This window comes from Salvelinus namaycush, chromosome 25 (assembly GCF_016432855.1).
Source record: "Salvelinus namaycush isolate Seneca chromosome 25, SaNama_1.0, whole genome shotgun sequence".
Taxonomy (NCBI): Eukaryota; Metazoa; Chordata; class Actinopteri; order Salmoniformes; family Salmonidae; genus Salvelinus; species Salvelinus namaycush.
Genome location: NC_052331.1, coordinates 42,135,998 through 42,161,832, shown reverse-complemented (window position 1 = coordinate 42,161,832; position 25,835 = coordinate 42,135,998). Strand labels below are relative to the sequence as shown.

Below are 25,835 nucleotides of genomic sequence, written 5' to 3'. Positions count from 1 at the left end.
GCCTGTAATATAACAGACCTGGCCTGTATTATAATAGACCTGGTCTGTATTATAATAGACCTGGTCTGTATTATAATAGACCTGGTCTGTATTTGAATAGAGCTGGCCTGTATTATAATAGACCTGGCCTGTAAACCTGGCCTGTATTATAATAGACCTGGCCTGTATTATAATAGACCTGGCCTGTATTATAATAGACCTGGCCTGTATTATAATAGACCTGGCCTGTAGACCTGACCTGTATTATAATAGACCTGGCCTGTATTATAATAGACCTGGCCTGTAGACCTGTCCTGTATTATAATAGACCTGGCCTGTATTATAATAGACCTGACCTGTATTATAATAGACCTGACCTGTATTATAATAGACCTGACCTGTATTATAATAGACCTGGCCTGTATTATAATAGACCTGGCCTGTATTATAATAGACCTGACCTGTATTATAATAGACCTGGCCTGTATTATAATAGACCTGGCCTGTATTATAATAGACCTGGCCTGTAGACCTGACCTGTATTATAATAGACCTGACCTGTATTATAATAGACCTGGCCTGTATTATAATAGACCTGACCTGTATTATAATAGACCTGACCTGTAGTATAATAGACCTGACCTGTAGTATAATAGACCTGACCTGTATTATAATAGACCTGACCTGTAGTATAATAGACCTGACCTGTATTATAATAGACCTGGCCTGTATTATAATAGACCTGACCTGTATTATAATAGACCTGACCTGTAGTATAATAGACCTGACCTGTATTATAATAGACCTGACCTGTATTATAATAGACCTGACCTGTATTATAATAGACCTGACCTGTATTATAATAGACCTGACCTGTATTATAATAGACCTGACCTGTATTATAATAGACCTGGCCTGTATTATAATAGACCTGGCCTGTATTATAATAGACCTGACCTGTATTATAATAGACCTGACCTGTATTATAATAGACCTGACCTGTATTATAATAGACCTGACCTGTATTATAATAGACCTGACCTGTATTATAATAGACCTGACCTGTATTATAATAGACCTGGCCTGTATTATAATAGACCTGACCTGTATTATAATAGACCTGGCCTGTAGTATAATAGACCTGGTAATAAATAAATAAATAAAAACACTTCTGATGGTTAACACACATGATAATACATATAATAATAAATAGAGCCATTCAGGAGGAAATGTGCAACGGAACATTGAATGAGGATTTATGCTACGATCACTTAAGGATCCGAGCATAATACCAGCCTTGGTAAAGTTGAAAATGTACCCTGAGGCCTTTGACTCTACAGCTACTGTACTCACCAGTTTCTCCCCAGAGGTCCATGGGTCATCCCTGTAGACTGCCCGAAGCTGGTGCCTTGCAGCTGTATACTTATCAACTTAGGATAGTGCTCTAAGCAACACACCGCTAAGTAGGAACGCCCTAGACATGACAGACACAATGCCATGATAGAGTCATTTAGCCAAGACCGTGGACATATAGAATACAGTCCCATTAGAGGATTAACATGTGGTAACTATATTTTGTATATGTTTGTTTATGATTTTTTTCATTTTTGTTTCGTTTTCTTTGACACTTAGGCAGATGTTAACAACGCACACACACACACACACACTCACAAATTAAGTATTTACATTTCCTCCCAAATGAGCGGTGTTGTGGCACTAACTGATGGTTGTATGGGGAACTTGTTTATGGCTCGATCACTTCCTAAGTTACTGTCCAGATCTACCAGCCTGGACGACAGGTATGGAACGGCGATTCCCAACCCGGACATCCCCTGTCCATTCTTGTGGTGGCCTGCTCCTTCTGAATACCTACCAGGGTAAACCACCAGAGGGGGACCGCAATGGTGATCCACAACCAGGACATCCCGTGGTCATTTTTATGGTGGGTTGCAACTTGCAGAATCCTTCCAAGGTTGAACCCACCAGAGGGGAACTGTCATGACTCTCCTGACAGTGGATCAAAAGACCCATCAGCTAGGCAAATGTTTGAAGACCTCCTCTCTCCCACAGAAGAGGGGAAGGGGGACTGTGCCGGTCTTGACACCTTAACACTAGGTCGTAAATTTAGAGAACTTTCTCGCCCTGCAGTATTGGGAAAGAAATCCCTTTGTCTATAGCATACCTTTTTGTAGTCTGAAGGCAGGTTTCCATTGACCCAGATTTATTCTACAAAAGCTGTCGCAAAAAAAATTGTTGCAACATGTGTAATCGAAACAGAAGATCTAGGAGAAGTTTTTGAAAGATCGACAACATTTTATCCGTTCGATGGGGGTTCATTTTTCTTTTGTCGAACTTTATTGCGACAAATGATGGAAACTGTTTTTCGAAAACATGACTGCTGAATATTTTTGAAGGTAAGATGTCATCACGTAACTATAAGCGCCACTCTACGTTTAATTCAAAATGCCTATTACTTTCTAAATCATTTTTTTCAATTATAATTTTTTTTCCATTGAAGGACAAGGATCTTCATCACTTTCAAAAATGCGTGAATTGCTTCAACTTGCATTTCTGATTGACTGGCAAGTTTCACCACCCAATTATGTCAGATCTACAGGAGTGTACGTTTCACCGTGGCGCGAACCAGGCGCGAACTAGCCTAGGCAGCCGATAGCAGTGCTTAATTTTTTATCCTGCCAGCACAGGATCCAGCACCTCCCAGTTTAGGACTGATTCCTTCCGGAAACCATTTTCCAGGATTTCCCTCTCCTGGCATGTTTTTTTTTACAAAATGTTTATTCTAATAAGGGCTATTAGAGTTAATTCGAGTTGAGTCCTCTGTAATTCTCATGCCCCCTCAAAAACTTAATGTGAAAAACATGCCTGATATTCTAAGAATTGTTGGGTCAGTGTTGGGTCAGCCCGGGTTTAGCCTATGGTTTGTAGCCTATATTGACCAACGAGTGGCCCTTGCTGTGGTGAGAGAACTAGGAGATTGAGTTTCTATAATCTCCCTCGCTCTCTCTGCTCCGATAGAGACGAGCCTGCAACTCTTCTCTGCAGCAGTTGCACTTAATCGTTTATTTCCTTATAGACTCATAGCCCCACAGAAAGGGTGCTTGAGTTGGTGCAGCACCCGGTACATTAAAATACATTTTCCAAAGTGAATGACTTCTGTCTGTTCAGAAAGAAATGAAATCATTCAGATTACTACACCAGGAGTAGGCCTATAATATAGCCACAGAGGATCAATAGATTATTTTTTTTTTAATAGCTGTGGATTGTGTGTAGCCCAATCACAAGTTGGGAACATGTGGCAAATCTGTCAGTGATGCAGCTACAACAGGGCTTCACAATATTTAAAATACAATCGCAGGTTGGAAAGCCAATGGATCTGAGAAGAGATGATTCTGTCTGTAGGCTACCAAGTTATCAACTACCAAATAGGCCTATTGAGCGAGCAGCATTGTTAAGGTGTATGGTAGGAATGTCCCAAGTAACCCGGATGGCACTGACCCTCTCACCACGAGATGGAATGCATAGTATAACCTAAGATGAACGACTGAAGCCGTTTACCATAGACCCCCCCCCCCCCCCCCCCCCCCCAGAGCTGTCTTCTACACAAAGTTGTAAGGAAACAGAACTCAGACAGCCAGGCAGAGAAGAGGGTTGTATTTCACAGATGTGGCCGGTTACATTCTGTATTACAAAACCCTTCAAATGATGAGACTCTCCCCCCCATTTGTCTTTCATTCAAAATTATATTATTTATTTAAAACAAAGTGCATAACTTTAATCAACAAACATGTCTGATCAACAGCTGTGGGCTCATCTGGAGGCAGACTTTAGACATTGTGTTCATGATGTTTAAATGAAGATAACAAGACTCCTAAATCATACCAAACACTAGACAGACAGCTGCTTACCTACTTGCCTCAGTAGGGTACATGGATGAAAACAAAGATAATATGATAACTTAACATTGTTTGTCAGTTAAAGTAGTGGCTTTTCGGAAGATAATTAAGTTATATTGCACCCTGATCTTTGATATGTATGTGCTTTAGTCAACTCCTACTTTAGCCTACATACTGTAGGTATGCATGACCAGGCTAACTATGGTATATAAAAACTAAAACAGCGTAGAAACCATGCATAAAAGAAAGACAATGCCCTGAAACACAAACAACGGTGACCTGTTTGTTTGCATGTTGATTAAATATAATACCAAGGATAAGTACACATTCAGCTCTGTTACAAAGTAAAGCAGCAGGATTGTCCCAAGAGTAACTTTCACCAGGATGGATAAATATGTAATAGTTGTTGCTTTAGGAAAGATCCATGTGTGAAAGTGGCACATCAACATGCATAGGCTGGGAGAACAGGTATGTATACTCACATACTCCTACACTTCTCTTACCATGAAATAGCATAACGTTAAGAAAACCAAACCTAAAATGTATGTTTGAAATAAAACATAAAAAGTCAATAAAAGAGAGTGTACATGATCTAATCCCTGACAAAACTGAATCAGAGTGAACAGAACCCTGATTAAAGAGACTTCTTCTGAAAGTCTGACTCACATTTTCTTGAGGTGGTGGTCACCAACCCCTGGTCCTTGGGAGCAACAGGGTGTGCAGGCTTTTGTTCCAACCCATCATGAACACACCTGATTCAGCTAGTCAGTTCATCTTAATGACCTAGATTAGCTGAACCAGGTGTGCTAGTGCTGGGTTGGAACAAAACCTTGCATACCCTGTAGCCCTCAAAGACCATGATTGGTAACCACTGCCGTAAACAGAAGGATACTCTCTCGTTTCTCATCTTCCTCTTAAAAGAGTCTGGTCTTCGCCTTCTCTTGTGCACCTTTGACTGCAGCGCAGCCTCTTCCTCCCTGGCTATCCTCTTCATCATTATCCTCACTGTCATTGTTGTGTGCCCAGGTTGCCTAAAGAGGGGGGAGCTCTGGTGCATCTTCATCCTAAATAAATGTGAACACAAACACACAGGGACACCAGTGTAAATGTTAAACATAGGGAAAATACTGTGTGTTGTGCAGGGAAGATAGTGATAGCTAGCTGGCTTAGCCTTGCACTGTCATCTTCCCCACACAACGTAAAAACGCTGAAAGCTTGAGATAAAATGATATATAAATGAAAGAGAGGCTCTTGACCTGAAGTATGGAGAAGTTCATGTCCATGCACCACTGGACAAAGTTCTCCTTCGCTGCCTCCATGGTCTCCTCATCGGTCTTCTTACAGTAGACCCTGACAATCTGCTCAGCAAAGCATTGTGGCAGCAGCTTGGACACCTACAGGAACAACAATTGCCGTATATCATGTTTCCAAGCTCCAAAAATGATTGGATAATTCTAAAATAGGTATACGTAAGTGGATTGAAGTAGTGACCTGGTCCTGGTGGATCGGGAAAGCTTCGGTTGGGTCTTTCTTAGAGTAGAAACGCACGTTGTTGATGGGGTTCATCTCATTCATACCCCAGTCCATGTTGATGATCTGATGGAGAGAAAGAGAGAGAAAGATACGGGGGAGAGATGGACATGCAAAGAGACACCTCTTTTCAACAGAGCAACTGGTAACAAAGGGTTACCTATAGAGAAGGGGGGGGATGGTAAAATGTATTCAATCAGTTCCCTGATTGAGGTGAAAAGACTGGACACTCACCTTGACAACAAAGTCCTCTGGCTGCAGAGTAACATTTGGATGGTCATTCAGAGCCCTCGCCACCCTGCCTGGCCAGTCCAGGAGCATTTCCTGGGGGAAGAGAAGATGAGGATGAGAGGCACATAATATGAATCTCGTAGAAAGCTCCACTAGTAAGCCATGGAAGGATATCCTCTCCCCAAACACACACACCTGTGAAACCTCCATGGGCTCCTCTACCTGGGCCTCTCCCACACACTTGTAGAGGCGTCTGCAGGTGATGTTCTGGAGGATCTCTCTGGCCTCAGCCGGCACAGGGGAGGACGAGTACAGAATCTGCTCAAACACATGGTCTACAGGGGAAGGGAGGAGAGAGGGAGAGAGACAGGGGAGAGGGAGAGAGACAAGGGAATGGGGGGGGGGGACAGGGGAGAGGGAGAGAGACAGGGGAGAGAGACAGGGGAGAGGGAGAGAGACAGGGGAGAGGGAGAGAGACAGGGGAGAGAGACAGGGGAGAGGGAGAGAGACAGGGGAGAGGGAGAAAGACAGGGGAAGGGAGGAGAGAGGGAGAGAGACAGGGGAGAGGGAGAGAGACAGGGGAAGGGAGGAGAGAGGGAGAGAGACAGGGGAGAGGGAGAGAGACAGGGGAAGGGAGGAGAGAGGGAGAGAGACAGGGGAAGGGAGGAGAGAGACAGGGGAGAGAGACAGGGGAGAGGGGAGAGAGACAGGAGAGAGGGAGAGAGACAGGGGAGAGGGAGAGAGACAGGGGAAGGGAGGAGAGAGGGAGAGAGACAGGGGAAGGGAGGAGAGAGACAGGGGAGAGAGACATGGGAGAGGGGAGAGAGACAGGAGAGAGGGAGAGAGACAGGGGAGAGGGAGAGAGACAGGGGAAGGGAGGAGAGAGGGAGAGAGACAGGGGAAGGGAGGAGAGAGGGAGAGAGACAGGGGAAGGGAGGAGAGAGACAGGGGAGAGAGACAGGGGAGAGGGGAGAGAGACAGGGGAGAGGGGAGAGAGACAGGAGAGAGGGAGAGAGACAGGGGAGAGGGAGAGAGACAGGGGAAGGGAGGAGAGAGGGAGAGAGACAGGGGAGAGGGAGAGAGACAGGGGAAGGGAGGGGAGAGGGAGAGAGACAGGGGAGAGGGAGAGAGACAGGGGAGAGGGAGAGACAAGGTGATAAGGAGTGTGGGAAGATGAGAGGTAATCATGCAAACCAAACCCAGCAGTAATTATATGGACAGGAATGTGCCACACAAAAAAACAGGTATGGAAAACGCAGCCTGTTTGGACAGCCTTGACGCCTGGCATAAAACCCAGCCTGTTTGGACAGCCTTGACGCCTGGCATAAAACCCAGCCTGTTTGGACAGCCTTGACGCCTGGCATAAAACCCAGCCTGTTTGGACAGCCTTGACGCCTGGCATAAAACCCAGGTCTGTTTGGACAGCCTTGACGCCTGGCATAAAACCCAGGTCTGTTTGGACAGCCTTGACGCCTGGCATAAAACCCAGGTCTGTTTGGACAGCCTTGACGCCTGGCATAAAACCCAGCCTGTTTGGACAGCCTTGACGCCTGGCATAAAACCCAGGTCTGTTTGGAAAGCCTTGACGCCTGGCATAAAACGCAGCCTGTTTGGACAGCCTTGACGCCTGGCATAAAACCCAGCCTGTTTGGACAGCCTTGACGCCTGGCATAAAACCCAGCCTGTTTGGACAGCCTTGACGCCTGGCATAAAACCCAGCCTGTTTGGACAGCCTTGACGCCTGGCATAAAACCCAGCCTGTTTGGACAGCCTTGACGCCTGGCATAAAACGCAGCCTGTTTGGACAGCCTTGACGCCTGGCATAAAACGCAGCCTGTTTGGACAGCCTTGACGCCTGGCATAAAACCCAGCCTGTTTGGACAGCCTTGACGCCTGGCATAAAACCCAGCCTGTTTGGACAGCCTTGACGCCTGGCATAAAACCCAGCCTGTTTGGACAGCCTTGACGCCTGGCATAAAACCCAGCCTGTTTGGACAGCCTTGACGCCTGGCATAAAACCCAGCCTGTTTGGACAGCCTTGACGCCTGGCATAAAACGCAGCCTGTTTGGACAGCCTTGACGCCTGGCATAAAACCCAGCCTGTTTGGACAGCCTTGACGCCTGGCATAAAACCCAGGTCTGTTTGGACAGCCTTGACGCCTGGCATAAAACGCAGCCTGTTTGGACAGCCTTGACGCCTGGCATAAAACCCAGCCTGTTTGGACAGCCTTGACGCCTGGCATAAAACCCAGCCTGTTTGGACAGCCTTGACGCCTGGCATAAAACCCAGCCTGTTTGGACAGCCTTGACGCCTGGCATAAAACCCCGGTCTGTTTGGACAGCCTTGACGCCTGGCATAAAACCCAGCCTGTTTGGACAGCCTTGACGCCTGGCATAAAACCCAGGTCTGTTTGGACAGCCTTGACGCCTGGCATAAAACCCAGCCTGTTTGGACAGCCTTGACGCCTGGCATAAAACCCAGCCTGTTTGGACAGCCTTGACGCCTGGCATAAAACGCAGCCTGTTTGGACAGCCTTGACGCCTGGCATAAAACCCAGCCTGTTTGGACAGCCTTGACGCCTGGCATAAAACCCAGCCTGTTTGGACAGCCTTGACGCCTGGCATAAAACCCAGCCTGTTTGGACAGCCTTGACGCCTGGCATAAAACCCAGCCTGTTTGGACAGCCTTGACGCCTGGCATAAAAGCCAGACAACCAGAGGTTTGAGAGTACGTAGAACAGACCAGAGCCATTCTACACTTTATATTTCTATGGGGTTGAACAGACCAGTGAGTTTAGTGTAGGCCTCCATGTCGTCTATTGCTGATGAGATGGTGAACATCTGTCCCCCTGAACCTTGTATCTCGATGTGGGGGTCCGCCAAGACAAAGGCCTCTGTGATCCTGAAAAAAAGACAAGACAATATAACATCTAATTTTGAACATATAACATACAGCAGAAAGGTTTCTGAGAACCTGTATGAATGTATAAAAGATAGGAAATAAGACAGAGATACAGTACCAGTCAAAAGTTTGGACACACCTACTCATTCCAGGGTTTTTCCTTTGTTTTCTACTTTGTAGAATGATAATGAAGACATCAAAATTAAGACATGTTAAACAAATCAAAATATATTTTATATTTGAGATTCTTCAAACTAGACACCCTTAGCCTTGATGACAGCTTTGCACACTATTGGATTCTGGGGTAAACTTTGAACATTGTTATACTCAGAGTATAGGAACATTAGTTACAAAGGAGACATGAGGGGTGCCATAATGAAGCTTGGGAGGGGCTGAGTGCAAGGAAACCAACCGCATGTGACAGTACTAATAAGGGGAGAAACCGCTGAAGGCTCATATCACTTAGTTCCCTGCTTAGCAAGAATGATGCAATGTTTAGCAATAAGGAGGAGACTCCACCCAAAGTGGGGTATGAATACCACCACGGGAGAAGCCATGTCTGTGTCTGAATTACAGCTGTAACGACCCTTTGGGAAGAATTAAACTTGGTCAAGCTTCTCTAGTGTCCGTGAGTTACTTACTCTGAAAGATTTGAACCTAACAGTAGTAACGGTAGTCACCTGGAATACATTTCAAATAAAAGGTATGCCTTATTAAAGTTCATTTGTGGGATTTCTTTCCTCCTTAATGCGTTTGAGCCAATCAGATGTGTTGTGACAAGGTAGGGGTGTTATACAGAAGATCGCCCTATTTGGTAAAATACCAAGTTCATATTATGGCATGAACAGCTCAAATAAGCAGAGACACGACAGTCCATCATTACTTTAAGACATGAAGGTCAGTCAATATGGAAAATGTCAACAACTTTGACAGGTCATCTGATGCAGCACTCCAGCAGTCGCAAAAACCATCCAGTGCTATGATGAAACTGGCTCTCATGAGGACTGCCACAGGAAAGAAAGACCCAGAGTTACCTCTGCTGCAGAGGATACGTTCATTACAGTTAACTGCACTTCAGATTTCAGACCAAATAAATGCTTCACAGGGTTCAAGTAACAGACACATCTCAACATCAACTGTTCAGAGGAGACTGCGTGAATCAGGCCTTCATGTTTGAATTGCTGCAAAGAAACCATTACTAAAGGACACCAATAAGAATGAGACTTGTTTGGGCCAAGAAACCCAAGCAATGGACATTAGACCGGTGGAAATATGTCCTTGGTCTGATGAGTCCAAATTCGAGATTTTTGGTCTTTGTGAGACGCAGAGTAGGTGAACAGATGATCTCCTCATGTGTAGTTCCCACCATGAAGCACGGAGGAGGTGGTGTGATGGTGTGGGGGTGCTTTGCTGATGACACTGTGAGTGATTTGTTTAGAATTGAAGGCACACAATCACCATGGCTACAACAGCATTCTGAAGTGATACGCCATCCCATCTGGTTTGAGCTTAGTGGGACTATCATTTGTTTTTCAACAGGACAATGACCCAACACACCTCCAGGCTGTATAAGGGCTATTTGACCAAGAAGGAGAGTGATGGAGTGCTGCATCAGATGACCTGGCCTCCACAATCACCCGGCCTCAATCCAAATGAAATTGTTTTGGATGAGTTGGACCGCAGAGTGATGGAAAAGCAGAAAAACAAGTGCTCAGCACATGTGGGAACTCCTTCAAGATAGTTGGAAAAGCATTCCAGGTGAAGCTGGTTGAGAGAATGCCAAGGTTGTGCAAAGCTGTCATCAAGGCAAATGGTGGCTACTTTGAAGAATCTAAAATATATTTTGATATGTTTTACCATTGTTTGGTTACTACATGATTCCATATGTGTTATTTCATAGTTTTGATGTCTTCACTATTATTCTACAATGTAGAAATAGTACAAAACCATTGAATGAGTTGGTGTGTCCAAACTTTTGACTGGTACTGTAGGGCTCCCGAGTGGCGCAGAAGTCTAAGGCACTGCATCTCAGTGCTAGAGGCGTCACTACAGACCCTGGTTCGATTCCAGGCTGAATCACAACCGGACGTGATTGCGAGTCCCATAGGGCGGTGCACAATTGGCCCAGCGTTTGGCGGGTGTAGGCCGTCATTGTAGATAAGAATTTGTTTTTAAGTTTTTAAAAACTGACAAAGTAATGGAAACTCGAGTAAATGAGGGATACAAAGCGTATTTAAAGTAGGTGCTTCCACACAGGTGTGGTTTCTGAGTTAATTAAGCAACAAACATGCTGGGCAGGCCATTATTTTGGCTACCACGACTATGTCCCTATAGGATAACAATGCCAACTCGGCTCCATCATTCATTGAATCAGATGGCTCATTTATCACAAAACAAACTGATATTGCCAACTACTTAAATTTTATTTTTCATTGGCAAGATAAGCAAACTAAGGGATGACATGCCAGCAACAAACACTGACACTACACATCCAAGAATATCGGACTAAATTATGAAAGACAAGAATTGTACTTTTGAATTCCGTAAAGTGAGTGTGGAAGAGGTGAAAAAATATTGTTGTCTATCAACAATGACAAGCCACTGAGGTCTGACAACTTGGATGGGAGATTACTGAGGATAATAGCAGATGATGTTGCCACATCTTCAATTTAAGCCTCCTAGAGAGCGTGTGCCCTCAGGCCTGGAGGGAAACTAAAGTCATTCCACTACCCAAGAATAGTAAAGCCCCATTTACTGGCTCCAATAGCCGACCAATCAGCCTGTTACCAACCCTTAGTAATCTTCAACCCTTAGTGTTTGACAACATACAATGTAAACAACTTTCAGCACGCTTATAGAGCGTCAAAATGTCTATTAAAAACAGCTTTTGACATTATCGATCATAGTCTGTTGCTGGAAAAACATGTGTTATGATTTTACACCCCCTGCTATAATGTGGATAGATTGTTACTTGTCTAACAGAACACAGAGGGTGTTCATTAATGGAAGCCTCTCAAACATAATCCAGGTAGAAGCAGGAATTCCCCAAGGCAGCTGTTTTATCAATCTTTACTAATGACATGCCACTGGCTTTGAGTAAAGGGTTAGGGTTAGGCTTTGAGTAAAGGGTTAGGGTTAGGATTAGGCTTTGAGTAAAGGGTTAGGGCTAGGATTAGGCTTTGAGTAAAGCCAGTGGCATGCTGTTAATAAAGATTGAAAAAACAGCCCCCGCACCTCTCCGATTCAGAGGGGTTGGGTTAAATGACTCCTGCACCTCTCCGATTCAGAGGGGTTGGGTTAAATGACTCCTGCACCTCTCCGATTCAGAGGGGTTGGGTTAAATGCGGAAGACACATTTCAGTTGAATGCTCTCATGGAAGAGAGATTGACTTCCTCATTACTTGTTTTTGTAAGAGGTGTTGACAAGCTGAAGGTACCGAGCTGTCTGTTGACAACACTGGCACACAGCTCGGAGACCCATGCATTCCCCACAAGACATGCCACAAGAGATTTCTTCATAGTCCCCAAGTCCAGAACAGACTATGGGAGGTGCACAGTCCTACATAGAGCCATGACAACATGGAAATCTATTCCACATCAGGTAACTGATGCAGGAGAATCAGATTTAATTGAACAGCGGGGACTGTGAAGTAACACAAACATAGGCACATACACACGCATGATAACGTACACACACACACACATGGATGTTTTCGTTGTAGATAGTAGTGGAGTAAAGGCCTGAGGGCACACAGTGTGTTGTAGATAGTAGTGGAGTAAAGGCCTGAGGGCACACAGTGTGTTGTAGATAGTAGTGGAGTAAAGGCCTGAGGGCACACAGTGTGTTGTAGATAGTAGTGGAGTAAAGGCCTGAGGGCACACAGTGTGTTGTAGATAGTAGTGGAGTAAAGGCCTGAGGCCACACAGTGTGTTGTAGATAGTAGTGGAGTAAAGGCCTGAGGCCACACAGTGTGTTGTAGATAGTAGTGGAGTAAAGGCCTGAGGGCACACAGTGTGTTGTGAATTCTGTAACGAATGTATTGTAATGTTTTTTAAATTGTATAACTGCCTAAATTTTGCCGGACCCCAGGAAGAGAAGCCGCCGCCTTGGATCCATAATAAATACTGACCATAAATACTGGTCACTGAATGGTTTGATGAGCCTGAACACGATGTAAACCATATGCCATGACAGTCTCAGTCACCAGATCTCAACCCAATTGAACACTTATGGGATATTCTGCCACAATCAACAAAACAACAAATGATAGAATGTATTGTGGAAGTATATGTGTGTATCCTGAGTTAGTTGACTCAGTTTTGTTGTGAAGTGGAGTGTATCGCATCCCTCCACTAGAGTTCCAGACACTTAGAAACTATGCCGAGGGACACTGAAGCTGTTCTGGCTCGTAGTGGCCCAACACCCTATTAAGACACGGTGTTGGTGTTTCCTCTATCTGGCAGTTACCTGTATTAAACACCTGTTGAGGTGAGAGTACTTACATCTGGCTCGTAGTGGCCCAACACCCTATTAAGACACGGTGTTGGTGTTTCCTCTATCTGGCAGTTACCTGTATTAAACACCTGTTGAGGTGAGAGTACTTACATCTGGCTCGTAGTGGCCCAACGCCCTATTAAGACACGGTGTTGGTGTTTCCTCTATCTGGCAGTTACCTGTATTAAACACCTGTTGAGGTGAGAGTACTTACATTGTCTCTATGATGTTGCACACCTTGTGCTGGTAGGCTCTTCTATGCAGGCAGTTGCGTGTGTGGAACATGTCATACAGATTACCCACTTCCTGTATGTGGACAACACACATGGATATCACCACTAAACTAGGCTAATCCCTAACTATATCACCACTAAACTAGGCTAATCCCTAACTATATCACCACTAAACTAGGCTAATCCCTAACTACTTTACCACTAAACTAGGCTAATCCCTAACTATATCACCACTAAACTAGGCTAGTCCCTAACTATATCACCACTAAACTAGGCTAATCCCTAACTATATCACCACTAAACTAGGCTAATCCCTAACTATATCACCACTAAACTAGGCTAATCCCTAACTATATCACCACTAAACTAGGCTAATCCCTAACTATATCACCACTAAACTAGGCTAATCCCTAACTGTATCACCACTAAACTAGGCTAATCCCTAACTGTATCACCACTAAACTAGGCTAATCCCTAACTATATCACCACTAAACTAGGCTAATCCCTAACTATATCACCACTAAACTAGGCTAATCCCTAACTGTATCACCACTAAACTAGGCTAATCCCTAACTGTATCACCACTAAACTAGGCTAATCCCTAACTGTATCACCACTAAACTAGGCTAATCCCTAACTGTATCACCACTAAACTAGGCTAATCCCTAACTGTATCACCACTAAACTAGGCTAATCCCTAACTATATCACCACTAAACTAGGCTAATCCCTAACTATATCACCACTAAACTAGGCTAATCCCTAACTATATCACCACTAAACTAGGCTAATCCCTTACTATATCACCACTAAACTAGGCTAATCCCTAACTATATCACCACTAAACTAGGCTAATCCCTAACTATATCACCACTAAACTAGGCTAATCCCTAACTATATCACCACTAAACTAGGCTAATCCCTAACTATATCACCACTAAACTAGGCTAATCCCTAACTATATCACCACTAAACTAGGCTAATCCCTAACTATATCACCACTAAACTAGGCTAATCCCTAACTATATCACCACTAAACTAGGCTAATCCCTAACTATATCACCACTAAACTAGGCTAATCCCTAACTATATCACCACTAAACTAGGCTAATCCCTAACTATATCACCACTAAACTAGGCTAATCCCTAACTATATCACCACTAAACTAGGCTAATCCCTAACTATATCACCACTAAACTAGGCTAATCCCTAACTATATCACCACTAAACTAGGCTAATCCCTAACTATATCACCACTAAACTAGGCTAATCCCTAACTATATCACCACTAAACTAGGCTAGTCCCTAACTATATCACCACTAAACTAGGCTAATCCCTAACTGTATCACCACTAAACTAGGCTAATCCCTAACTACTTTACCAATAATGAAAAGTTGAACGAAAACATAAATGAAGGGAATGAATGGGAGGTGTAATCGAGGGCCAAGCTGAAGCATTTACCTTGTCTCGGGTGCAGATTTGCTTTTTCCCGTCCACCTCACACACACGGGCAAACTTGAGGAAGCGACGGTAGTCAAAGTTATTTTGGATGCCCAGGTAGAAGCAGTCCCTGTGGAGTGAGAAAGTGAGGGAGTCTGTTGGTTTTGTCTGGGTTTTCCTTTACCTATCATACTGTTTTTGATGTATCCATTATGTTAAAATGTTGTTTAACTTTTTTTAAATAAAAGAAAAATCATTTTCAATGTTCCTGTTGTCATTTATGTAAAAAAAAAGCATCTCACTAAACAAAATGTAAATGTTTATGCATTTCCTTTGCTCTACAATGAAATGGTAGTTCCACAAAATGAGTGTTGTGTTTCTTCGATATTTTAAGCAGAAATTGTGCACCAATATTGTAATTTTAAAACCTGTTATATTAAATGAAGTGCCCTTTAATATAGACCACATGGAGAATTCAATTAATCAGATTATTTTATATGAATAAAGGCTTAAGTGCTAAAATTCTACATTTTGACATGTCCCTCCGTCAACCCTGTCACTTCTAGGAAGATTTTAACCCAATTAATCCAACAAAAGTTCCTTTTTTGTGTGAAGCTTCCATTCAAATGCTACTCCCTGTTGCACACAACAAGCGTCCATTATGGCAGATTTCAGATGAAATCATCAACCCTGTAACTTTTGATGGGTTCCGACTGATATGAAATATACTTCTTCATGTCACTGAAGGGGGAACGTATAACATTTACATTCTGTCAGGATATTTTTGTTCACCATCAGGGATCCTATGGGAGAAGAGACAGTCTGGTAGAAGTGATCATGACAGCCGTGACTTAGAGAAGAGCGCTTTGGGCAGAGGTCAGGTTAGATGAAGTGAGGAAGAACATGTATGTGACTCACCACCAGGATTCGGTCTTATGTAGCAAAATGTGAAATGGTAGAGACTAGGGTTGCAAAGGGTCGGAAACTTTCCCGGAACTTTTCCTTGGGAACTTAAGCCCGGGAATCTGGGGAATGTTGCTTAAATTCATAAAAAAAAGTGATCTTATAACAGTGAACCTGTTTTGTGGGAAACACACGAGGCAATTCTAGGTCTTGTGGCATATTTAGGTTAAACTATCCCCAATTCAATGGAATTGCAACCCTCTGCATGCACAGTGCATTCTTCCATCACATGTGCAGCTGATTCTCAAGATCTTGCACACTAATGAGATGCTATTGAGCCCACACTACTACACTGTCTGAGCCAAGGACTACATGCTTTCTGGTAAGTTTTGATTACAATACTGGGTGGGGTCAATATATTTTATGACAGATAATGTTTTTGATAACTAGTAAATAGTAGCCAACAGCAAAGTGTGTTTAAATCATTTGTTAACTTGTTAACAATTTCTGCTAGTTAGTTTTTGCTAATATGTGGTTAACCGAGTTAATTCTCCTGTTTTCATACATGTTTCATTCTAAAACATTTATCAAATGAGTTGTTTAACTACTGAACTCTTTATCTGTATATGGAATTGTATTTGTTGTTTCCTTTAATCATTTTGTCCTAATCTTTACAGGAAAATGCCACAGGCACTATCTGATGTATGGAGACATTTCACTGCAGGTAATTTAGAAGGACAAGCTGTGTACATTTGCAAATGCTGTGCCAAATCATATGTGAAGAATGCAACAAAGATGCAGAATCATCTGGCCAAGTGCATAAAGTTCCCTCAGCACTCACAACAAGCAACCTCTGACAAGTCCCTCTACTTCAAGTCGAGGTGAAACGTATGAACCAGACACCTTAGCAACAGCTCATGGTCCTCCTGGAATCAGAAGTTTATTTGACTCAATGGAGGAACATAGTCAGAGAAATGCTGATGAATGTCTTGCTTGAGCTGTGTATGCAACTGGTTCACCTCTGATGCTCACAGGCAATGAGTATTGGAAGAGATTTCTGAATGTGTTACGTTCCCCAGTTTCTGTGTTGTAGTTTCTATTTGAGTGTTTCAGGAGATGGCTTCCTGGAATTTCTCCCCAAGCAGCTGAATGGTCGGCCCCAAATGGATGATTGGAGAGCTGACCCCGCCCCCTCGTCAAGATACAGCTGTCTCTAATTACCATTGCCACCTGAAGCTATAAAAGCCAGTGTTCTGTGCAGAGAGAGATCATAGGAGAGAAGAAATGCAGAGAGAGATTGAATGTTATATAGATCATTGCTGAGAGAGAAGGTTGATGGCTGAGGGTTATAGCATGTTGGTTGATGGTATGTACTGTGTTAGTTGTTGCTGGTAGCAGCTTTGATATGTTCTGTGTTTGTTGCTTTGTCAGAGCTTCTTTAGTGGCCTGAGTTAGTTTACTCAGTTTTGTTGTGAAGTGAATGGTTTGTTATTCTGTTTCATTTGTTCCCAGGGGGGAAGGGGAAGGCACTTAGGGAGTGCTTAGGCAAGAGGCCCGTGGGCATACATATACCCGTAGTATATTCAATGTCTAGGCACACTAGGTAAGACCTGGGCGGACCACCCCCTGTATTTTGGTTAGGGCACCAGGTGGTGCTAAGTTAGGAAGTAGTGGGTAGGCAGGTTAGATAGGAGAGGGGGAGCTTTGATATTTACTTTCTTTGCTTTGGTTCCTTCCAGCCCCTTTTCCCCATATTACCATGTAAAGGAAATAAATCCTAGTGAGCGGTCAATTCTGCCTTTTTGTCATCCTTACTCGCACCTACAGTCCATACCTCTTTCGCTTCACGTTGAGTTGTAGCAGGGTGTTGCGTTCCCTCTTTTCAGAGGCGTGCGTAACATAATGGGGGCTCATCCGGGACTCCATTAAACCCACCGGACCCTGCTGCTCTCTGTGGTTAGTGATTGAGGTGTGATGGTAGGTTGTGAGTTTGGATGACTTGTTTAGTTTGTGTGTTCAGTAGATTGTTGTGTACAAGATGGCTGCCTCAGCCATCTCCAAGTTTTTTGAAGCACCCTCTATTGATTGTTTGGTGAGGTTTCGAAAAGTAGACCTTTTAGGTATAGCTGACCATTATGGATTTGTTATCCCTGAGAAAGTCCTAAAGGCTGAGCTTTTGGTGCTAGTCAGGGAGGGTTTAATGAGAGACCGAATTCTCTCATTGCAAGGAGAGGAGACGGGTAGACCTTCCGATGCCAAGTCGGAGGACAGGGCGAAGGAAGGGGTTGCTCGTACCCCCTTTGCATTGCCTCGATTCGATCCTTTATCTTCTGCATCAGGTCGTTCAGACGGGACCGCTAGGCTGAAGGTGAGGCTGGCCCGGTTAGAAATGCAGCAAAAAGATAGAGAGACAGATTAATTTTGATCTTGAAATTAGGAAAATGGAAATCGACAAGGAGGTGAGGATCCGACAACTGGAGCTAGAAGCTGGCTCCAGTGCGACTCCACAAGCTGCTTATCATCAAGCCCACTTTGATGTAAGTAAAAATATAGCTTTAGTCCCTCCATTCCGGGAGTCGGAAGTTGATTCCTATTTCTCTGCGTTTGAGCGTGTGGCCGCTGCGCTACATTGGCCACTCGAGGTTTGGCCGCTCTTGTTACAATGTAAATTGTCTGGGAAAGCCCAGGAAGTAGTAGCTGCTCTCTCGCTGGGAGACAGTTTACACTACGAAACAGTTAAAACTACCGTGTTGCGGGCTTATGAGTTGGTGCCTGAAGCTTATAGACAGCGCTTCAGGAACCACAAGAAACCCTCTCACCGTACTTTTGTTGAGTTTGCTAGGGACAAAGAGTCTCTGTTTAATCGATGGTGTTCAGCCAGCAAAGCTAACACCTTTGCTGATATTCGGGAGTTGATGCTGTTGGAGGATTTTAAAAGCAACCTCCCTGATAGAATTGTAGTTCATTTAAATGAACAGAAAGTGGTGACATTGGCCCAGGCAGCAGTGTTGGCAGATGAGTACGCTTTGACACACAAGACTGTCTTTGGTGCACCTCATTTTGAAGGTAGACTGATTACGTCATCAGTGCCTCGTTCAGGTCGCTTTTCCTCTGACAAGCCTTTTCATGAAATCCGTGAATGTTTTTACTGTCACCAAAAGGGTCACGTGATTGCGGACTGCCCAGTTTTGAAAAATAAACCGAAACAGTCCCAGTCACCGTCCCCAAAAAGGAAAAGTTTGGGTTTAGTCCAGTCTTTGGCTCGGCCGTTGGCCCGAGTTATTGATTCAGTATTTGAGAAACCGGATCCTGTCTATGCTCCGTTTATCTCTACCGGTTGTGTTTCCTTAACTGGAGAAGACGCTGATTAAAAAGCCCATTCAAATCTTACGAGACACCGGGCCGGCGCAGTCAGTAATCATTACTGATGCTTTACCCTGGTCTCCTGAAACGTATTGTGGCTCACATGTCATATTACAGGGCATAGAGATAAAAACAGTACCTGTACCATTACACTGGGTTCACTTAGTGTCAGATTTGGTATCAGGATGTTTCCGTGTTGGTGTAGTGTCTACACTGCCAGTAAAAGGAGTCACATTGCTATTAGGGAATGATATTGCTGGTGGTAACGTCACTCCTGTGTTAGAGGTAGTAGACAACCCAGAAATCAGAACTACAGATGAGAAATTGGTTCAAGCATTTCCCCATGTTTTTCCTGCTTGTGTGCCCTCGTTAACACAATCTCGCAAGCTTGGAGATGTGGTGGATTTGGCTAGTTCCATTTTTGAGAATGTTGAAGTAGAAGACAATGAGTATTCCTTCTGCAAGGCCAAATTGTACTGCATACCTTGATGATGTGGTGGTACATTAGTCTACTTGGTCTGATCATCTCTCCACTTTGAAAAGTGCGTTTCAGCGGTTGGAGAATGCTGCTTTAACCCTCAATTTGGCCAAGTGTGAATTTGGGAAGGTTGTTGTTTATCAGAAAGTGTTGGTATGTACTGTGTTCTGTGTTTGTTGCTTTGTCAGAGCTTCTTTAGTGACCTGAGTTAGTTTACTCAGTTTTGTTGTGAAGTATTGTTTGATATTCTGTTTCATTTGTTCCCAGGGGGGAAGGGGAAGGCACCTTGGGAGTGCTTAGGCAAGAGGCCCGTGGGCATACATATACCCGTAGTATATTCACTGTCTAGGCACACTAGGTAAGACCTGGGCGGACCACCCCCTGTATTTTGGTTAGTGCACCAGGTGGTGCTGAAGTAGTGGGTAGGCAGGTTAGATAGGAAAGGGGGAGCTTTGATATTTACTTTCTTTGCTTTGGTTCCGTCCAGACCCTTTTCCCCATATTACCATGTAAGGAAATAAATCCTAGTAAGCGGTCAATTCTGCCTTTTTGTCATCCTTACTCGCACCTACAGTCCATACCTCTTTCACTTCACGGAGAGTTGTGTTCCCTCTTCACAGAGGCGTGCGTAACAGAATGTTCTTCGCACAGCATACACCCCTCCAACCAGACATGCTTCATCTACTCATTTGCTGAATGCAGAGTTCAACAGAGTTCAAGTGAAGGTCAAGCAAATCATAGAGAAAGCAGACTATTACAAACATCTCCGATGGGCGGTCGAATGTTTGTGGGCAAGGAATAATTAACTACATCATCTCCACCTATGGGGATTTTCCAGTGCATGTGTTGTGCATCTCGGAGTGGTGAGCACAATCAGTGTGGAGTTGGGGGGAGGCCATTGTTTGTGTGTGAGACTTGGCCATTGTGAGCTTGAGGGAGGCCATTGCCTAGTCCTGTGGGTGTCCTTGGACATGCGCCTGCATTATGAATGAATGTCTGTATTCTTTTTTGTATCATTGCTATGGTTACGCCACCAATATAATCTATGCCCTGAAATATGTGCCAAGAAGGGGAGGAGAAACCATGTAAAGATGGTCGTAGACAGACTAGAAGTAAGATTAGAAACAATAGCGGCAGAATACCAAAAGATGTGGATCATATACATAAAGAGGAGTGACTATGTATGTTGTGTCAGACTGAAACTGTATATAAAGCGATCTCTGAGTCTGGGACTGGCAGTTGCTCCATGAACCAGCTCGGCTTGTTACTTTGTAATAGTCTATATTGAATTCACAAGCTCCGGTGTCTAAGAGGTATTTTTAAGAAGGATTTCCACGACACACCCCTCAACTAGTATTCTACAAGAGCACAGACACACCGGTCTATACATTGCAGATGAGCTGAAGGCAGTCATCAATGACCTTGGACCACAGAAGGTATTTGCACTGGTGACAGACAATGCTGTGAACATGAAGACTGCTCGGTCTATAGTGGGGGAGTCCTACCCTCACACCTATTGGCTGTGCTGCTCATGCATTGAATCTGCTCAAGGACATCATGGCACTGAAATGGATACACTCTACAAGAGAGCCAAGGAAATGGTTAGGTATGTAAAGGTTCATCAAGTTATAGCAACAATCTACCTCACCAAGCAAAGTGAGAAGAATTAGAGCACCACATTGAAGCTGCCCAGCAACACCCGTTGGGGTGGTGTTGTCATGTTTGACAGTCTCCTGGAGGGGAAGGAGTCTCTCCAAGAAATGGCCATATCACAGTCTGCCGATATGGACAGCCCCATCAAGAAGATCCTCCTGGATGATGTATTTTGGGAGAGAGTGGTAAGCAGCCTGAAACTCTTGAAACCTATAGCAGTAGCCATTTCACAGATTGAGGTAGACAATGCAATCCTGTCTGATGTTCAGACGCTGCTTGCGTACTGCCCTGCCCACTTCACTGTTGCTCCAACATGAAGACTTCTGCCTGAAGCCCATACATGTTGCAGCGTACATGTTGGATCCCAAGTATGCGGACAAGAGCATCCTGTCTGGTGCAGAGATCAACAAGGCCTATGGTCTGTCGCAGCCGGCCGCGACCGGGAGGTCCGTGGGGCGACGCACAATTGGCATAGCGTCGTCCGGGGTAGGGAGGGTTTGGCCGGTAGGGATATCCTTGTCTCATCGCGCTCCAGCGACTCCTGTGGCGGGCCGGGCGCAGTGCGCGCCAACCAAGGGGGCCAGGTACACGGTGTTTCCTCCGACACATTGGTGCGGCTGGCTTCCGGGTTGGAGGCGCGCTGTGTTAAGAAGCAGTACGGCTGGTTGGGTTGTGCTTCGGAGGACGCATGGCTTTCGACCTTCGTCTCTCCCGAGCCCGTACGGGAGTTGTAGCGATGAGACAAGGTAGTAATTACTAGCGATTGGATACCACGAAAATTGGGGAGAAAATGGGATAAAATTTATTAAAAAAAAAAAAAAAAAAAAAAACAAGGCCTATGGTGTCATCACTACCGTGTCTCGCCACCTTGGCCTGGATGAGGGCAAGGTTCTTGGTGGCCATCGGGGCAAATTTGAGGCTTTTTGAACCTGACAAAGCAAATCAATGAGCCATCCTCAACAAGGTTGGAAAGTGACAGTGAAGATGAGGCCTCAGAGTCTGATGTTCAAGAGGTGGACATTAAGCAGGTCCAGGGAGAAGACATGGCAGCCTGAGAAGACAACCAAAGCTTTAGTTTCTAGACTTTCATTTTACAGATTTAATCATTTGCAATTATGCCTATTTATGATAAGGTAAAAGGTTTATGTTTCTGTCTCCATATGATATGGTAACTATATCCAATGCAAAAAACATCTACATTTAAATGATATTCATTTGCATATATTTCTGTAAATTCCAATATATTCCCGTAAATTCCAATATATTCCTGTCAATTCCCATATATTCCTGTCAATTCCCGTTAATTCACATATTTCCCGTTAATTCCCACGGAAAGTTTCCACCTCTGAATATTCCCCAAAATGTGCAACCCTAGTAGAGACTCAGAGCTACAAAATGGTATATCATACACTGCATTTGAGGAACAATGGGAAAGTAATTCTGCTTTGAAAGTTGAATAACTTGTTAACTCACTTTTGATAAAACAGCCTTTGAATGTTTTGGTATCTAGTGAAGAGCACTTCTTTGTCTACACCCATTCAGCATTGTTCCCAACCTCTTAAGCTTTAGCCCCACCCATCTCGTTTTGCTCTCAGAGCGCACACTTGACTGATGATTTATTTACCTCTGGATAACATGAAAATAGTCTAACCAGCTCTGCTGGCAACAATTTCATTACGCTTTTTTGCATACGTTTAATGACCCCGGCCATATTCAACGGGTGCTGTACACACGCCACGTAACGCTAGCTAACGAATCAGCCAGCTAACTTTAGCTAGTTAAACAACAAGGAACAAAGTGCCAACAATGCCACAGTGCTGGGAGCTAACCAACCAGGTCCAATGTTATCTAGCTAACATTAGGCTCTAACTAGAAAAGCAAACGGCTCTGGGAAACAAATAATAACGTTAGCTAGGGAGCCAGCCAGCTAACGTCAGCTAGGGAGCCAGCCAGCTAACGTCAGCTAGGGAGCCAGCCAGCTAACGTCAGCTAGGGAGCCAGCCAGCTAACGTCAGCTAGGGACCCAGCCAGCTAACGTCAGCTAGGGAGCCAGCCAGCTAACGTCAGCTAGGGAGCCAGCCAGCTAACGTCAGCTAGGGAGCCAGCCAGCTAACGTCAGCTAGGGAGCCAGCCAGCTAACGTCAGCTAGGGAGCCAGCCAGCCCAGCTAACGTCAGCTAGGGAGCCAGCCAGCTAACGTCAGCTAGGGAGCCAGCCAGCTAACGTCAGCTAGGGAGCCAGCCAGCTAACGTCAGCTAGGGAGCCAGCCAGCTAACGTCAGCTAGGGAGCCAGCCAGCTAACGTCAGCTAGGGAGCCAGCCAGCTAACGTCAGCTAGGGAGCCAGCCAGCTAACGTCAGCTAGGGAGCCAGCCAGCTAACGTCAGCTAGGGAGCCAGCCAGCTAACGTCAGCTAGGGAGCCAGCCAGCTAACGTCAGCTAGGGAGCCAGCCAGCTAACGTCAGCTAGGGAGCCAGCCAGCTAACGTCAGCTAGGGAGCCAGCCAGCTAACGTCAGCTAGGGAGCCAGCCAGCTAACGTCAGCTAGGGAGCCAGCCAGCTAACGTCAGCTAGGGAGCCAGCCAGCTAACGTCAGCTAGGGAGCCAGCCAGCTAACGTCAGCTAGGGAGCCAGCCAGCTAACGTCAGCTAGGGAGCCAGCCAGCTAACGTCAACTAGGGAGCCAGCCAGCTAACGTCAGCTAGCTAACAGTACACTTTAGCTTAAAATGAAACCACTTCCTGTCAAAATTAGAAACGTGTAATATCTGAAAATGTAGCTAGCTAACGCTATACTTTTTATTTACCTTTATTTAACTAGGCAAGTCAGTTAAGAACAAATTCTTATTTACAATGACGGCCTAGGAACAGTTGGTTAACTGCCTTGTTCAGGGGCAGAATGACAGATTTTTACCTTGTCAGCTCGGGGAACTTACCTGTATACATCATCATGCATGATGGATGCATCTCCCTGTCAGGAATGCCATACCACTGTTGCCCTTAGTTTAAAGATGTAATCCAGAGACAGGTGTGTTATCTCTTTAGCTATCATACTCTAATTCCATTGATTTCAAAACTTGATCCTCCAAAAAGTGGAGAGCAACACTTTTGCAGCTCCGCTACACAATATATTTTTTTTAAAGTCGCGTTTGACAGGATTACCAACACAGACTGACGAGCTCAAATAGACAGCAGCCTTCTACATGGCAGACCAATCCGAACTCCTCTCTCGGCATGTCCAGCCCACTCATTATCTCAGCCAATCATGGCTAGTGGGAAGGTTACCCGCTTTTTCTGTGGCTTAACCAACAAGGTTCATAATTTAACAAATGTGTACATAGGCATTCAAGTTTGTTATTAAGGCACATGAAAGTTCACATGTTCCAGAAGGCATTTCTGCCAAAGAAAACACATTTTCACCCAAAAAATATGTTTTACGTTCAAAAGGCTCTCCTGTGAAGTTGTGACTTGCGAGATACCCGATTCAGGAAACTAGGCGTCACATATATCACTAATCTTCTGGTTAGCAACAGAGGTGTATTGGCTGTTCAGATGTGTAAGGAGGGGCTCAGCATAGCAGAAAGGGTTAAATACCAGTGCTTGTGTGAATATGTTCTTTGTCTGAGCAGCTGTATGATCCAATAGGTGATTTAACTTGGTTTAAGCTTAATTAATCGTCCGTGAAATTTAGAACCAAACACTTTATTTTGCACTTAAATAGGCACTTTTTTTTACCTCATTCAGAATGGGAAACCGTGTTTGTTTTTATTAATTTGAACATGTGCTCTTTATAACAATTTTCAAATTAGGTGAAATCAAACCTTTTATTTTACCAAGTTTACACCTCTCAAAAGGCACCGAATTGTTGGAACAACCCAAAACATATTTGAAAGAGAGGGAGAGAAAAGATTATCAGGGCATAAAACGTACTTTTTGGTCCAGCTATTACAGACTACAAAGGGAAGCACAGTCACGAGCTGCCCAGTGACACGAACCTACCAGACGAACTAAATTACTTCTATGCTCACTTTGAGGCAAGTAACACTGAAACATGCATGAGAGCATCAGCTGTTCCGGACGACTGTTCCTCACGCTCTCCCTAGCCGATGTGAGTAAGACCTTTAGACAGGTCAACATTCACAAGGCCGCAGGGCCAGACGGATTACCAGGACATGTACTGTGAGCATTCGCTGACCAACTGGCAAGTGACTTCACTGACATTTTCAACCTGTCCCTGACTGAGTCTGTAATACCGACATGTTTCAAGCAGACCACCATAGTCCCTGTGCCCAAGAACACTAACGTAACCTGCCTAAATGACTACTGACCCGTAGCACTCGCATCTGTAGCCATGAAGTGCTTTGAAAGGCTGGTCATGGCTCACAACACCATTATCCCAGAAACCCTAGACCCACTCAAATGTACATACCGCCCAAACAGAGCCAATGATGCCCTTTCCCACCTGGACAAAAGGAACACCTACACTACCGTTCAAAAGTTTGGGGTCACTTAGAAATGTCCTCGTTTTCCATGAGAACATACATGAAATTAATTGCAAAATGAATAGGAAATATAGTCAAGACGTTGACAAATTTATAAATAATGATTAATTGAAATAATAAAATTGTCCTTCAAACTTTGCTTTCGTCAAAGAAACATCCATTTGCAGCAATTACAGCCTTGCAGACCTTTGGCATTCTAGTTGTCAATTTGTTGAG

At 44.4% G+C, this 25,835-nt stretch overlaps 1 protein-coding gene across 1 annotated transcript in view; it reads right to left on the bottom strand.

Moving 5' to 3' along the window:
• Positions 1 to 3,675: 3,675 nt before the first annotated feature.
• The window catches only part of LOC120019962 (deoxynucleoside triphosphate triphosphohydrolase SAMHD1-like), a 33,186-nt gene continuing 11,026 nt past the window's right edge, over positions 3,676 to 25,835 (bottom strand). Inside the window, exons 8-15 of the mRNA XM_038963370.1 lie at positions 14,748 to 14,856; positions 13,266 to 13,357; positions 8,441 to 8,556; positions 5,850 to 5,989; positions 5,658 to 5,747; positions 5,385 to 5,489; positions 5,150 to 5,287; positions 3,676 to 4,957 (exon numbers count right to left, since the gene is read on the bottom strand). Coding sequence (XP_038819298.1) covers positions 4,925 to 4,957; positions 5,150 to 5,287; positions 5,385 to 5,489; positions 5,658 to 5,747; positions 5,850 to 5,989; positions 8,441 to 8,556; positions 13,266 to 13,357; positions 14,748 to 14,856 — 823 coding nt within the window. The 3' untranslated portion in view covers positions 3,676 to 4,924. The remainder of the gene's footprint in view (positions 4,958 to 5,149; positions 5,288 to 5,384; positions 5,490 to 5,657; positions 5,748 to 5,849; positions 5,990 to 8,440; positions 8,557 to 13,265; positions 13,358 to 14,747; positions 14,857 to 25,835) is intronic.